Consider the following 16,310-nt stretch of genomic DNA (forward strand, 5'->3'; position numbering starts at 1 on the left):
GAAACTGGTAAACAAACAAACTTAACAGGTTTGCAAAAAGCATCTTTAGAAGTGACTGGCAGCAGATTCATTCAGCCCACAGCAGCTTGTGTGTCACTCGTATTGTTAACTAAACAGAGGTTGTAAGATTCCAGATTGAATGCGGCTGACCTGTGTGATGGCCGGGGAGTGTGCCATCCCCAGTGAGTGTCCACTGAGCTGTTGGTGCTGATGGCGCGGGCTGTGCAGGCCTCCCAGGTGTGCCTGGCTGTGGAGGGGCGGGCTGATCTGGAGTGGAGGGGTGGATGCGGCTGCCACGCTGCCCAGGGACAGGGCCCCCTGGTGGGGGACGCTGGGCCTCGGTACGGTTCCCCTGGAGGACAGGGCCTGCAGCTGGGGGTGGATCTGAGTGTGCGGGTGTGTTAGGTGGGGGCCGAGGCCGGGGCTGGAGGCGTGGGAGGGGTGCGACGGGTGAGGGTACGACATGTACATGCCGGGGTGCTGAGGGTGAGGGAGAGGGTGAGGGTGGGCGAGTGAGCCAGCGGAAGGGTGCTGGCCCGGGTGGCCCGGGTAGATCGAAGATTTGGGAGGAAACATTGAGGTAGAAGAAGAGGAGGAGGAAGAGTGGGGCGGCTTCATTTCAGATGGGTCATTGTAGCTCTGGGAAGGAAGAAAAGTCAAACGTAATAATTAGTTTTGCAAGCTTCGCATTTCTGTATCCTTCAAGGGCTCAGTGTGTGTGTGTGTGTGTGTGTGGTACCTGTGAGACCAGGCTGGCTCTGTAGGCAGCCAGTTGTTTCAGATACTCCTTCTTCGCCGTCTCCGTCTTCTTCTTATACACCTGCAACACAAACGATAAACCACAAGGAGTCTTCAGTGAACAACGTAATCAGGCAGTTTTCATTCGTAATAATATTGTTTCCTGGTAAAAGCATCATGGGAATGAATACTATTTTCCTCTCAGCTGACACATTTCTCTAATAACAAATAATGAATTTCCAATGTACTGCCAGAAGACCGTTCTCTGAATGCGGCCGCTGCAGGAATCAATTGACAGGCCATTTGCAGAAATGTTCAGACTGTAATAACTGGGGAATCTCAGGTGTATTATTACAGAGGATGCAGTTGATTCTTGTCACAAAGATGATCAGTCTCACTCAGGGTACATTTACTTCCTTTATGGTTTCTCTGAACAAGATAAACATGCTCACTCTCATGAGGATTATTCAGTGGTTAGGTTTGTGGTTTTAGGTGCAAAAAGATGACAGAGACAAAAAAAGCCAAGATAAGCATGACTGTAATGTAAACATTGTCTTATTGTTGAGATATATGTGCGTTTTTTTTATTTGTTATTACATTTTTATCACACTAAATGTGTTTTCATGGCTCCTTTTAAAACCAGTGAAGCATTGAACACACAAAGCTGCTGTTGTTGATGTATGGACAGAAAATCTATTTCTTGTTAAAGGTGCATTATTTTGAAGATTTTGTATCACCGATGACAGCAGATTAACCACTATCTTCACACCGGCAAGCGAATGGGATCCAACCTGTTTCTGCTCCTCTCCCAGGCCGTCCCACATGGACGCCACGATCTTTGACACTTCCCCGAAGGTGGCATTGGGGTTCTGGGCCTTGATGTTGGCTTGGGTGTCCCTGAAGAACAAAGCGTAGGCTGACACTGGCTTCACCGGCTCATTGGGGTCCTTTCGCTTCTTCTTCTTTGGTGTTTTGGGTTTCTTTGAGATGTCCACTGTTGCAGGTCGTTTCTCTCCCTGCAGAGAACAAGGGCAAAATATTGGAGAATTGCTTTGCTTACATTATTACAAGACTGCATTTGAAAAATTCACACATGAGTCACAGGACAAAGATGTAACCACAGCATGTTTTTTGAGGTTATGCAGGAGACCAACAGCAGACATGAAGGGAAACTCCCCAGCAGCTTCTCAAACAGAGTAGTTGAAAGCCAATCGTGCAAAGAGAAGATCATGTTTCCATGATACCACAGCAAAAGCAAAATATAGAAACAGTCATATAATATTCAAAAGATCAGCCAAGCTGCTCCAGCTGGGCTGCTTGGTGTGTATATATTTATCTCTATGACATGATTTCAAACTGGTTGTTCACATTTTGAACTGATTGCAATGAGTCAGTTTCGAATTCCTGATAAATGATTTTAGCTCAAGTACAAAAACCAAAGTGACTTCAGCTGAAGTCTGTGGTCATAATGACGAACATTTTATGAAGGGACTTCATTTCTGTGCCTTTAAATCCATTTCATACTTCATAATGATCTATTATATGACTATATTTTCTTGGTTTGGGGTCAGTTTATAATATTTTCTACTCAATATATCCTTCAATGTCAGTTCAATGTTTTACCTCCACTGATTGATGAGTCCATTTCATTTTTTCACGCCAACTCAGATTTAGTGTATACCATAGGGTGAACTACATGGTCAGGTGAACACAAGTTAATAGAACAGCAACAACCCTTAAACATGAAGCTTTGATCTGACTCATTTTATGGTTTCTCCTTCCGTGTTCTCATAACCCTGAGCTACCGAATCCCAGGACAATATTTTTTTCCCCCTTACCCTGAGTCCGTCATCATTGTCGTCCTCATGTGCGGAGCTGGATGGAGACGGTGTGGCGGATTTACTACCAGGAGGAGAGGGGGAATTGTGGGTAACGGAGTTCCCACTCAGACCCAGCTGGGACTGGTTGATGGTGGACAACTGGCCCTGCTGGCTCATTCCTGATTGGTTCCTGGGTCCGAGCGCTGCTTCGATTGGCTGTTGGCTGCTGGTGAACCGAGAGTCTGAGTTCACCATCTGCTGCATCTGCGCAAAGCAAAAACGATAGCAAACAAATTGAATCACTTAAGGTGTTTTTTGCTTATAAACATGTACCTATCATTGAATTACTGTGGTAATTATAACATAATTTTCACAGATACTCAGTGAGCCGATTATCAACTTTCCAAAAAAAAAAAAAAAATTCTCTCCAACATTTAAATTGAAATAATGTCAAAAAGAAGAATCAGAAAATAAAAAAAAAGTAGTTGGGGCTCACCGTGAGAAGAATAATATGTGTCAGCACATTTTAGCTGTGAGTCAAGTACTGTATTTGTTGCACCTGCAGACGAGCTGTGTCATTTCAAAGCACCCAGTCAAAACCTAAATGACACTTTCAAACCACCATTTCTAGTAATCAACACATTGCTCCACTTCCACAGTTAGAAGCTGTCAACTGGTATGACTTCAGCTGAGACATTCAAATTCAATTCAAAGTCGGTCTTTTTTTTGGGGGGATGTTTAGGTGGTTTTGGAAGTCAAATTTAAAAACACAACAGATAGATATTAAGACAAATTATTCCAACTAATCTTCATGTATTAATATTTATGGTTAAAAATGCTGCATTCTGTAATGTACAAATAGGCATTTTGTTTATTACTTTTGTCAGGCATGTTCAATGACATAACTTGCAAAAGATGCGCCTGAATTGAACAGTAATTATGATATTACAACCTTTTCTAATAGTGAAATAAAAAGAGAAAATGATGTTACTCAGTATTACTGTATGTCTTAGTCACTGACGATTTCCCTGTGTTAATACACTGTTTTACCAGTTTCAAATAACCTATAAAACAAAAGCCGATCCTAAATGAATAAAGTCTGAGGTAGCCAATTGACGATTGTGCACATGTACATATGAGAGAAAAGTTGAAAGAGAACATAAACAGACATATGTATTCCTTCTGGTGGTTAAGAAAATGAGTGTTACATTCAATGGCCACACCTTAAAGAAATAGTATTATCTAAATTGCTGCAAAAACATTGATAAATTTGACACCTTTGCAACTGAATCTAATATTTCTACCTACATTTGGAAGAGGTGCATTCATTTATAATAAGCTACCAGTGAAAACAATGAAGGTTTTACCAACATTGGAGTCAGTGAACTGGGCAGATTAAAAAAAATAGTCAATGAACAGACAATGAATAATGGACTTATTTCTAAAATTTTCTGGTGAAAGAAAAGGATTTGAGAATAGATTATTAAAAACTAAAACAGCATCAGAGGCATGTATCATGCTCATGTGACAGACAAAGCTTTCAGACTGGGTCTGCCTTTATTTGGCAGGGCTTGTACAGTGTGCAGCAGCCCAGGATTCAGCAATAATGAAATCTGATAGTAACTGTGGCAACAGGCAATACAGGTCTGAGAGAAGACGGGATCAGAAGTCATTTAAAAGCATCAATTCCTCCTCACGTGTAAGTACATCAGTGCTCAGATTTGAAACTCAATTTGCAGCACTCCCGAGAAGTTGCAACGCAAGTTTATGTGGATGAGAAGAAGCCAAGTCCCCAGGTGCAGACTGAGCAGATACAATCACTGATCCATTCATTTCAGGGCCTCAATAACTTTTCACAAAATGTTTACTACAAGATATAAAAGTGACCAGACAGCCTGGCTTGCGCTTCTACGGTCACGCGTGTGTCATGAATGCATAATGCACAATTCTCTATTGTTGTCTTCCAACAACAAACTAGGATTCTGCAAAAAACAAAAAAGGGAAAGATTCTTGATTAAATCACATAGAAAATTAAACAGAAATAAACACATTCATAATAAAGCCATTGTAAAAATATAACTCATGATAATCTCTGAGAACAGATGGTGGTGAAAACAAAGAGCAAGGAAATATTTCATTTCGTTCAGATAAGCACAAACAGGAGAATATTTTTTTTAAGAAGATAATTAATGTTTGACCGCCTCATTGTGTTTGATTTTAGCCTTTTAATTCTTCACAACTTTTTTCCTGCCGACGCGTAAGCAGCGTCACAGTGAGTCAGTCATCAGTTTTATTCAGTCCATTTCTTCGGAAAACAAAAGTTAACATTTCCAACTCCCTCAGCATGAGAACTTTGACACATATCATCACAAATACCAAAATGCAACACGGATGACGGCGAGCACGCAGACTTTCCCCCTTACTAAGCACCGAACGATGGCGGATGTGGTCTGGAGCGACGTGCCCCTCCTGGGAACACATTACCTGAACTCAGTTACTGGCAACAGCATCTGAATACTGCTGTGGTATTCAGATGGAACAATAAGTGACATTTCTCTGACATGGGAAGAGGCTTCACACTGATGTATGTGCCAGTGGAAATGCTGAAAAATAGTAGCTGTGGTTTGGTCGAAGCAGAGACGGGACTCCAGCAAATGTCAAATCGGTGAACAGTCACAATGTCCTGTCAATGTTTTCCAGGAAACTCCGTTTCTTTAAAAACTGATGAATGAGCGACTTTGATATTCATAACACAAAGACAAAAGAAAAAGGAATTGATTAAAATGAACCAATCAACGCATGGCTATTTATTAACTATAGCCCATATATGTTGATGATCTGCTCAGCTGCTTCTTGATACGGAGGGTGCTGAAACACGTCAAGGAAGCATCTTGCACCAGCCAGTAGCTCCGACACTCAAAGATCGAGACTTTACTGAATTACTTTGTATGAAAATAATCCAGATTTTAAGCTATCGGGCTGAATGTGACGGATTCAAAATGATAAGCTGATAATAAAGTTTCAATGAGGCAACAAAATGTGCTTAATATCACAAATATTAAAACAAAAGCAGCGATATTTGACTGAAAAACAAGGTCAAAAGGTCACAACAAAGACACAGATTTCGCCAAGATGATGACAGTATGAAAAAAGGTTGAGAACTGAGTTGGGCCACAGATAACCTTTCCTTAACTGTAGGTGGGAGGTCATTTCTGATGATATCGTGAGAGAAGAACACAGGGGACACCCCTGACACCTGAGTGATGACTAATATATGCAAATAGAAGGAGGAAAAGATGTGGCTGTACAAAGCAGAGTCATATCTCAACATGAGCTTTGGTATTGATGAAGTCTGTTGTGTATGAATGTCATATGCACTTCATATGCACTTTCATACATTTCTGCAGACATTTCGCTTATTTTCTCATTCGGTTATGGCAAGCTCCTACAGAGCCCACCCAGTGTAGACATTTTCATTGTTCTGTATTAGTAAATGACAAAAAAACTAAATAAATAATATCTATAAATATAAATATTTGACTTGCTCCTTCTTAGAACTTAATTATGGTGGCTCTGGGTTTCTTGGATCACATCAGATGGCATTAGACTGTTTTGACCACATTTTGTTGCCTTTTTTGAGTGCCGTATTCAAATTGTGTGTGCTTTTTTTGTTCTACATCAGAAAACTGAAATGAAACCTTTTAGAAATGGTGCCAGAAGGAAGACGATATTAACTGCAGATATCAACAGTTATTTCTAACCTAAATGATATCGAAGTAAATGCATGATATGAAACGCATGCATTTTGACTTTACTCTACATAACTCTCACATATTCTCTTGCTGAAGGTGCTTTGCTAGCATCTGGACCTCTGGGAGAGAAATAGACCCTGGTAATGGTTTCATGTGCTGCTGCATGTGCGCCAGGCTTCAGCCAGTATGAGCAAACAGGAGATTTGTGATTTTAATCTGGTTTTCTGGTTTGAAAAGGGTAAAAAAAAAAACCAGACAGATAAAGACATTTATTAAAATTACTAAAAAAGAAGAGCAACAAAGTCCTGGATAATCATTTAGGAGACTCCATCTTCAATTTCAGGTGGAGAAACAACCAGAGGAGTCCACTTCGCAATATTAACTGCAACTGAGTAGTCAGTCTTGCCTCCTGGAGGAATAATACACACACACACGCACGCGCATGCACGCACGCGCACACACAAGTCTTTCTAGCCCCCCTCACCCACCCCGATTAGACTGAGCCAGGCATGGTTGCTAGGCAACCGTAATTCATGGACTGGCAGTAAATGTATGTTAGTATGAAAATATAAAAGTGTGTGTGTGTGTGTGTGTGTGTGTGTGTGTGTGTGTGTGTGTGTGTGTGTGTGTGTGTGTGTGAGAGAGAGAGAGAGAGAGTGAGAGAGACGGAGAAATAAGACCTTCCCTTCAAGCTACCAAAATAATTATCTCTATTGTTATCCAGTTAATGGGTTAATCACAACCAAAGACAAGATGGGAAAAATGTGAATTTAATTAAAAGTTATGAAGAAGAAAAAAAACACAGTCTAAGTTGTGGTGCTTAACAGTCATTTTAATTCAGCTGAAGTCAGGGTCTCGCACCTCTCGTGTTGCTTCAAAATGACACTTAATATTAGAGTGCGTATGTTCAATTTGGAGACGGAGACAACAGATGCAAAAACTAAAAGATGATGAGTGGGAGGTGAGACAGTTTCCTTAATTAAAAAAAAGGAATAGGAGCAATCTTTATTACAGATGCTGACACTTACACACCTCTCTGCCCCCTCCACACACCCCCACACCTCTGCCCCCCCCTCCTCCTCCGAACAGCCAGTTTCTATGACAGTTGAGGTAAGTGCAAATCTGGAGTCAAGCTTTCATTTCTTCACTGTTTGACACAGTGAGCCACATCTGAATGTCACAGCTAAAAGCAAGATTTTCACTTTACTGTGAAACGAAGACTTGAAAATACGAAGCAAATGTCAGATCCACCAGCTGCCATGACTGGCCTTCAAATAACGCAGCCGCCGGCGATATCACATTCACACAGTTTAGGTGGATAAAATGTGGAGATATACAGTTAAAATGCACCTGAGGGAAATTAATTCGAATCTGAAGACGCATGCGGATTGTTAATTTGTTAAATATAAATGATGCGAAGCCTCAAAACACATATGTAAAACATGTAAAAGACATTTCTTTTAACATAACAGACTAAGTACAACTTTAAAAAAGTATAGCTTCAAAGTGTAAAAGATTAATATTATTATAATGTCGATGAATGACACCTGTAGTTACTAAAGAAGGGTTAGAGAGGAAGAAGGGTGAGAGATCAGTTACAGTACGCACACATATGTATTATTTTGAATTAGTTTCACAGTAATTTGTGTTTAGAACCTCAATCTTTCATCTCTAATGAATAAAAAGATCTCACACGTTGTTTTCAGATAGGTATTATTAAAAAAAAAAATGGCACCGAGCAGTTTTCCATTTTCTATCAAACGTCACCCAGGCTGGTTTTGGGCAAAGGTTAGGACAGGTTGACAGTCCATCACTTCTATCACCCAAAACAGCTCTGAACCAAGAACGAGTCGACTCAAAACACTACTGTGGCTTTACAGAGTTTTAGCTGTTGGGGAGACAAACAGTCTCCTTCACTCAAGTCCTGTCAAGGTCTGATTTTTATAGGCTTTCATGATTTCAACAAGTAAAGTGGAAGACTGCTTGCAAGTAGTAGCATCTGCCTGTTAATAATTTGTGGATTTTTCATATTTGATTGAGTAATTTGCAGTTTGGAATCTCTCAAATGTTTTAACAGTCAAGATGAGAATATTATAATAGATGAGAATGGTTGGAAGTTCCTCTGTATTTTAGAAGATCGCCCATCCACATTACAATGACGCTGTGAGTTGAGGCTACAAGTATCTGAAGAGCTGATGAAGTTCAGAAACTGGCTTCATCTGAAGGGAAATACTGGAAAGTGTGTGAGAGGCGAGAACACTAGTAAACACAGTGGTATGCATCTGTGTTGGGCTATAATGACAAAAAGCTGGTTAGTGTCTACTGCATTCATTGATTGTTCAACTTGCCATGAGGAATTGATTTAGACTGAAAAATCTTTTTCCTAAAAACCATAACGACAACAGGCAGTCTCATCATAGGGTAATAAGGCAAAATGGTGCAAAGTTTGAACTATGAGGTGTTTGACCAGTGACTGCTGGGATGTGTATGGAAGCAAAAAAATAATTGGCTGGTGCTTACAGTTTAAAGTTACCAATTTATTAATTTTACCCATCTTTGACTGAATCCTTAACACCAGGAGCCCAGAGTGAGGGATTTCCTTGGGTCTACTCACCACAGACAGGGTGCTGGTCATCGGACCGCTGTCCGGACTGAATGTGCCCCCGTCTTGGTTCAGCATGGCGGCGCTGTCCTGACCGCCGGCCATGGCGGGCAGATCCATGCCCTGCAGCTGGTAGGGGTGGTGAGAGGCAGAGCTGGACGGGGGGTCCAGAGGGTGGTACGGCCCGGAGGAGGAGTCGTGGGGGAGGTGGGGTGGCAGCATGTGGTCTGGCAAAGTGGGCGGAGTGATGGGAGGGATGTTGAAGTCGTCATCGCCCAGACCGCCCACCGGGTATGACTAAGACACAAAACACACAAAAAACATAAAAGGCGTTTAAAGTCATCTTCGATCTGTGTTGGTTACATATCACATGACCGAGTGGCCAAAAAGAACGCAAACTATTGACGAAAGAGCTACGAGCTAAATCTGAATCTGACATTATGGTGCTGCTGTGGCTCCGCTGGGAGAGTCAGCCTTCTAACCATCTCAATGCTGGTGGTTTGATTGCCATCTCACATGTTTCAAAATGTCTTTGGGCAAAGAAGTGAAACCCAGATTTGCCCTTCGTTTTGTACAATCAGCTTACACGGCTGTGTTAGTCACTGCTGTGCAAAAGAATGGAGACGACTGATCATGTGAAGCACACTGAGGCTGCTTCAGCAGTCTAATGCACCTAGTGCATGAAAGATGAAAAAATTCAAATGCACGCATGTTGATTAATACATTTCTTTTTCTTTTTCTTTTTTAGAAACACATAATTACAGAAGTCATAATGTTATTATAATCTTGGCATGTTTGTTGTCCCCCACAATGATCACATCTGCTCAGTCCTATATTCACAGTCTTATATCTAAGGTGTACGCAAATTTCATCACACTAACAAAGTCAAGCATTTTCCTGTTAATTGATCTTGCGAAGAAACAAGTTTGAGGAAGCCGTCACATGTTGATATGCACAGCATGTAAAAACTTAGGTGGATGAGCAATGTTGTTATCAGCGGTGTGACAACTTGTAGAAAATCAATAAGAATTGTATAGGGGGGCTATAGGAGCCCAAAGTGTCAGGAGACATTACTGTCACAGTTAATAGATGGGTGAGATTAGAAAAACTGCCCATTCTAGTTACCTTGGAGAGCTGAATTCAGTCTGAACTGCAGCTCTGTGTTGTGTCATGTAGTCATTCTTCCTCAGCAAGAGCTCCTATCACAGACTAATTATCACTAATGATATTCCCAGTCTTGAAAGAAAGCCTCGAGAACAAATGCTCGCTCATTCAGCAGCAGAACAATACAGTAATTTATATGTACAAGCCCATTTCGCCTGAGAGAATAGACACAGGCAGATCTTTGTATGTAAAAATACATCAGTGCTAATCTGACATGCAAAAAAGGAGAACCAGCAGCAGTCCCTGTATACCATAACAAATTATTCTGAGAGTAAAGACACATAAAAGGAAGACATGAAGAGGGAAATGGAGTGAGAGAATCATGCGAGAGAGGAGTGAGAGACACGAGAGTGAAAAGAGAGAGAGAGAGAGGCAGTGTTAGAGAAGCCTTCTCATACTAATCTGACAGAGGAGATCTTTTATAGAGACTGACAGCCTTTTCTGCTTGGCTAGCCACACCAGTCTCTCCATCTCGTACTCTTTTGCTCTTCATCTCTCACCATCCTTCTTCCAACCCTCTTTTGCTCTCTCGTTCCCCTAATCTCCCCCTCGATTTCTCTTTCATCTCTCACTCTTTCACTCTGTGTAACTCTTTGCTGTCCTATCACACGCCCGCGTGCGCTGGTGAGTTATAACTTGCATGACTTGTGAGCTAAGTGACGAGTTAGGGGCTGCGTTACGTTATATATTTAAATTCTCTAAGTAATTCAAAGCCACTGCGAAAAAAAAAAAAAAAACCACGACTCTGGCTCACAGATTTACTATTTTAAAATAGGATGTGGGAAACTCACACACGTAATGTACAATCAGGAATATGCATATAATCTTTAACTGAAGGGAAACACTGCAATTACCCTCTTTCCTTTTGTTCATTTTTATGGATGCGAGTTAAATCAGAGGTAAACTGTAATTTTGTGGGTCACCCAAACGCTGACAGAAAGACCACGAGCGACTAAACTCTTTGTAATGATATTCTAATTTAAGCATATGCAAGTTTTAAAACAAAGATAACAGCCTATAGTTTTTATTTAGCCAACAATGCTGTGAAGACTAAACAGCCCACAGAAAACAAGTACTTTATAAATACTGTGACCCTGATTCATCTTATTTTGACCTTGTGATAAGCTCTGCAGCCTCTTCAGCAAGCTCCCAGCATTCTGCACACACACACGCACACACACACAAAACTTGTTTATGTGGTTCTTTTTGCCATCTGGCTCCAATGTTGCAATAAAACTATTAAAGGCATGTCAGTAAAGCCACAGCGCTGCACTGGATGACGTGTTTTCATCACCATGCATGGTGGTCGGTCCGTATCTTTCTCTCAGACATTTCAATACACATCTCAATAAACTCGGCAAGTCTGAGCTGAAGCTGAAGCATTTCTAACAGCATAATGCTGTGTAATTGTTTGATTGAGTGAACGCCAGCCCGTTAGGAATCTAAAGACATCTTTCAAAGTTTGCTTTTTCCAATGACCCCATTAAGTAAACACCACATGGTCTCACCAAGTGAAAAGTAGTAGCTTTTCCTTTCACCTGAAATCCTGAGAAAACTATCAACTATGCTTTCCATCTCTGACTGATACCATAACCGAAGATTTTCTCATACAAATATGTGGCAAAATTTAAAATAAATCACAGAAATATTACATAGTGTTGAATGTGGTCTGTCATAAGCATATATTATTAATGTGGCACATTCAAACACTTTCAAGCAGTTGAAGAAATACTTGCATTTTGAAAATGTGCCAATGATATTATTTCTGTGTTATGAATGATCACAAACTGCATCAACATCAGTGTGACAAAATCTGAGCCAATGCCTGCGATGTGTATCTATAATCCATCCATCCGTCCATCTTCTGTTCTGCTTTATCCAATTCAGAGATGCGAGGGTGCTGGAGCAGACCTCAGCAGAAAATATTTTTAAAAATTAGCCTGCTAATCCTCAAACACTTACATTCACACCAAGGGGCCATTTGAAGACACCCATTAACCTCATATACATGTTTTTGCACTGTGGGAGGAGTCTCCACTCCAAAAAAATAAAAAAAACAAAGCAGCCGCCCAACCACACTTGAACTGGAGAGATTCATTAAATATGCATTTCATTAAACTCCTAATGTAGCAACTATGTGCTTTGGGATCAATTACATGAATCCAACACAGAGAGGTCATTGATGTGTGTGCTTTTGGACATATCTGATTATTAATCACCACATTATGTGCAGATGACACCAGGATTTCAGGGCAAGTCAATCAACCGCATTGAAGGGCGTGCGTTACGAGGTGAGAGTGCACCGAGTGTTTTCAGCCTTGAACGTCTTACCATGTGCAAAAAAACAGCACACTTGCAGCACCGTGTTTATCTGCTGCTGATAAACCAACTTGTCCTCCAGTCGTTTTCGTGCACTCACTCTCAGAGGTAGTGTCGTGTTGGAGCTCAGAGGTCTGCATAAATTATACTGTGTGTCTGTTGTCTGTCTGTCTGTCTGTTTCTCTCCCTCACTCTTCTCGATCATTTCTTCAACTTCTGCATAAATTACTTCCCTCTCTCTGCTCTTCCATTCATGTCGGTACAATAGTCTCTTCTAGAAGCTTCCAGTGCACAAGGAGCAGGCTAATGTAGTCAGGATTAAGTTCTTTCACACATGTTGTGTTCACATTACAAAGGCATTTTTCACAACTCTGTGTTCATTTCAAAGAAAACGGAGAAAAATCACATTTGGATCTGAGAAATGTGTGACCTAGGACAACTTTTACTGAACAAAAACTGTATGTAATAACAAGTACAGGTGAATCACATGTAAAATGGTATTAAATAATAATTTGATGTGATGTCTTGTGTCGTGAGGAGAAAGTTTTCGCATCCAGTAGCTGAAGATATTCCACAGTAACAATGATTTGCACTACAGCTGCAATGACCACGTAAATCTTCTTTCAATTTAAGTACAGTCCTTCTCTCAAGAAACTGACATTTTAAATTGATTCAAGGATTATTACCCCCAAGAGAGAGACAGACAAACAGACAGACACAAATTACTGCAAAAGTGGCCTTTGAGAGCTCCATTTAAACACACAAGGCACCGTGTGTGTGTGCGCACGCGCGCGATGAATACCTAGCTGACATTTCTCCCAGTCTATTTTCATCACTAATAATGCTGATTGAAGTTTTTCCCTTGTTTGAGAGACAAAGAGGCATAAAACCAGTGCAATAATTTTAATCTCTCACCATAATCATGTGAAAGTAGCGTTCATGTCTCTGGGGCCATGTATGTGAGTAAGAACAACAGTTCAAATATTTCATATTTAAAGCCCCTGTATATCATCTACTTGCAAAATTCATATTAATTCACTGATGTGTTGAAGTAACTGTACAACCGTATTGAACAAACTGAAGCATGTGAAGAGAAATACGACGCTGAATGTTGCTCAGGTTTTTGTAAGCATCACATGGAATTCAGATCCTGAAATAAAATTTAATAAAGAGTAAACCGCGTTGAGAGGAAAATAAGTGGAAAAACAAAGCTCTTGGTGCTGTTTGATTTCAGTGTTTGCTGTGCACATGAAAGAGAGGCAAAACCTTAGGTCAAGGTCAAAGTATCTAATAATAAACAACAAACCTCTTTCATATGATGCAGGACTCAATTATGAAAGGACATGAAAGCAAAATGGCATTTAGAGGAGATGCATTCAGAGGTTTTTAATTCTGATTGTATTCTTGTGATGCAGCAGCTAAGTAAATTTAAAGTGAAAGACTGCTGTGGTTTCTGCTCATACCGAATAGAAAGTGCATGATGCAAAGCAAAGGTTCGTCACCAGCAGAAAGCTCTTTCACAACCAATGCAACAATCTTGTTACACACTTATTACTGTGCAGAGAGTCATTCTTTGCAAATGGTAGCTGGGATATCAATTTTCCTGGCAAAATCTTACCGCACTGTTGGCATGTACAATCACAGCAAGATACTGTATGTTAATGCAGGACAGCAGAACTCGGTAACGTACAGGATGTGAAAACAGGATGTTAGGAGCCTCTACAGAAATGAAATGCATTTAAATACATTATTCACTTGAAAATGGGGAGAAATTAAAAAAAAAAAAAAAAAAAAGAACAACTTTTTGCACTCAACACCCATTCATCTTCTTTAATCTGAATTAATCGATAACATCCCAGATTTACTGGCCAAGTCGCCCGGCTTGGGGCCACTAGATGACAGTGCTGGACAGAAGCTCCAAGCAAGAACACACATCAGTCTGCGATGGATATAGAAAGACTTCTGGGCATTCAGATAATTTGATAAATGTCCGACTGATGGGACTAAAGCCGTAGAGCTTTATCGAAAGGAAGAATAATGTATGAAAAGAAAAGAAAGGGCATATCTCTGGTTTTTCTGTTACAATCATTTCAAGATGATTTTTCCACTGTGTTACATGACCACTAAACTAGAGGAAAAGAAGTGTGTGTGTATTAATCTTTGCCAGCAGTTAGCACACTTTCACCCCTGAGAGGATTACATATTCTTTGCCTGTACATGCTGTACATAAATAAGTCGACAGCTGTCGGTCTTAACCATTGCTGTTGTTAATGTCTTTTCCTATAAGTGGTGCAGTTGTTGGTGAATTTGCCATCGGAAGCCTGAAAAGCTTCCTGACAGAGTCCTCTGGTCAGTTTTCATACCAACGTTGAACATATTAAGCCAGTAGATACATGTGCTCTTCTGATATGAAGGACATTAAATATTTAATCTTTGTTAATCTACACAGGTTTATGGATTTGAGTCTTAATGCGTTTTAAATCCAAACATTGCTTTCATCCTTTATGCTAAATGGTTTCTCTTGCCATTACAGACTTGGCAAACCAGCTAGAAATATCAACATCGATTCCACGTCATTTAATAAGGTGTTGATTCCCATTATCTTTAAACAATGATAATATAGATCTCTTAGCAAAGTCTATGACAAATGAATCAGTAGTGAAGTGACGCATGTGTTTAGTCATCTCTTTCGGGCTTGAGCATGCATTCTGTGACGAATTCAGTTACTACACGTCCCGACGTTTCGTTGGCTGGGAAATACAAGGAGCACTCACTGCTAGCTGAGATGGACTTGTGCGGTTATCATGCATTTCTGATGGAAAAAGAAAATGTGGCTTCCTCTCGGCCACAAGCCCGAAATATTTCATCCAAATGACAAGTTCAAACCCGTCACTGTTGTCACAGATACTCAACAAGTCTGTTCCCGATTGATTTAGTTTTTAGAAGACGTTACACATCCTCCATGTATTGCAGTCTGCTGTCAGAGTCTCTCAGTTTGCTCAGACGCAGTGTGTACTTTAGACTTGCTAACTTTGAAGTTTACTCTCTTAAAATCTTCTCGGTGTGTGTATTCTCGCTCTTCTACACTGGAGGGAACGCCAGCCTAATTGCGCACCGACTCATGAGGATTCACGCCACCATGCGGACTAAAATATAGGAAAATTGTTCCTGATGAGAGCAGATCAACAGGTAATTAATTTAAGTCAATGCAATGAGACAAAAACATTTTAAAACACGATGTGTGTGTGCTCACCCAGGGCAGGCGGTGAGTGTCAGCCATTGGCGTTTCCCTCCTCCAGTGCTGTGAGGGTGGGTTGGGGGGCGTCACCTTGCTGAGGGGGTGAGGGGGCTGTGGCACACGAAACTGTGGGAAGAATCACAAAGACAAACAAAGATTCAAATGGGCCCAGAGGGCAGAAGGAGGTCAGAGGTCCAACGGAGAGGTCACGAAGAAGAGCAAGGACAAAGAAAGAGGGAGGAAGGGAAAGAGAAAGGAAAGAGAAGGAGATTCTCCACAGTCAGTCACACATGCACAATCTCCCACATGGGTCCAAGTGAAGTTTGATCTTCATGCACGGAAAACATTTTTACTGTTACACCAATGAGCAGCTCCGAGGTGAGAGAAAAAAAAAAAAAAAAAAAAAAAACAGAGTGCAGAAAGAGGAGAAGGAGCTAGTGAGACAGAGATAGAGGCTGTAAATAAATAGCTTGTTTGTTTCCTTCACAGCTCGACCCTGATAAGAAAAGGTTACATTGAGTGCTGTACAGCTGCAATGAGCGAAGAAAGACAAACATGAAAACATCACTGACACAACTGTCACCAACAGACGAGTCACTTAGCGGAAGAGTAATGAGTCGGTGTGGCAGTCGTCGCACTATTTTTTTAAAGTCTGCATGTTAAATTATGTTGAACGA

At 40.8% G+C, this 16,310-nt stretch overlaps 1 protein-coding gene across 1 annotated transcript in view; it reads right to left on the reverse strand.

Annotated features, from left to right (window-relative positions):
- Positions 1-16,310, reverse strand: part of tox (thymocyte selection-associated high mobility group box) — a 54,773-nt gene that overhangs the window by 7,538 nt on the left and 30,925 nt on the right. Inside the window, exons 5-10 of the mRNA XM_030115212.1 lie at positions 15,649-15,759; positions 8,925-9,209; positions 2,577-2,822; positions 1,530-1,754; positions 740-820; positions 151-639 (exon numbers count right to left, since the gene is read on the reverse strand). Of these exons, the coding sequence (XP_029971072.1) occupies positions 151-639; positions 740-820; positions 1,530-1,754; positions 2,577-2,822; positions 8,925-9,209; positions 15,649-15,759 (1,437 nt within the window). The remainder of the gene's footprint in view (positions 1-150; positions 640-739; positions 821-1,529; positions 1,755-2,576; positions 2,823-8,924; positions 9,210-15,648; positions 15,760-16,310) is intronic.

Source organism: Salarias fasciatus, chromosome 18 (assembly GCF_902148845.1).
Source record: "Salarias fasciatus chromosome 18, fSalaFa1.1, whole genome shotgun sequence".
Lineage (NCBI taxonomy): Eukaryota > Metazoa > Chordata > Actinopteri > Blenniiformes > Blenniidae > Salarias > Salarias fasciatus.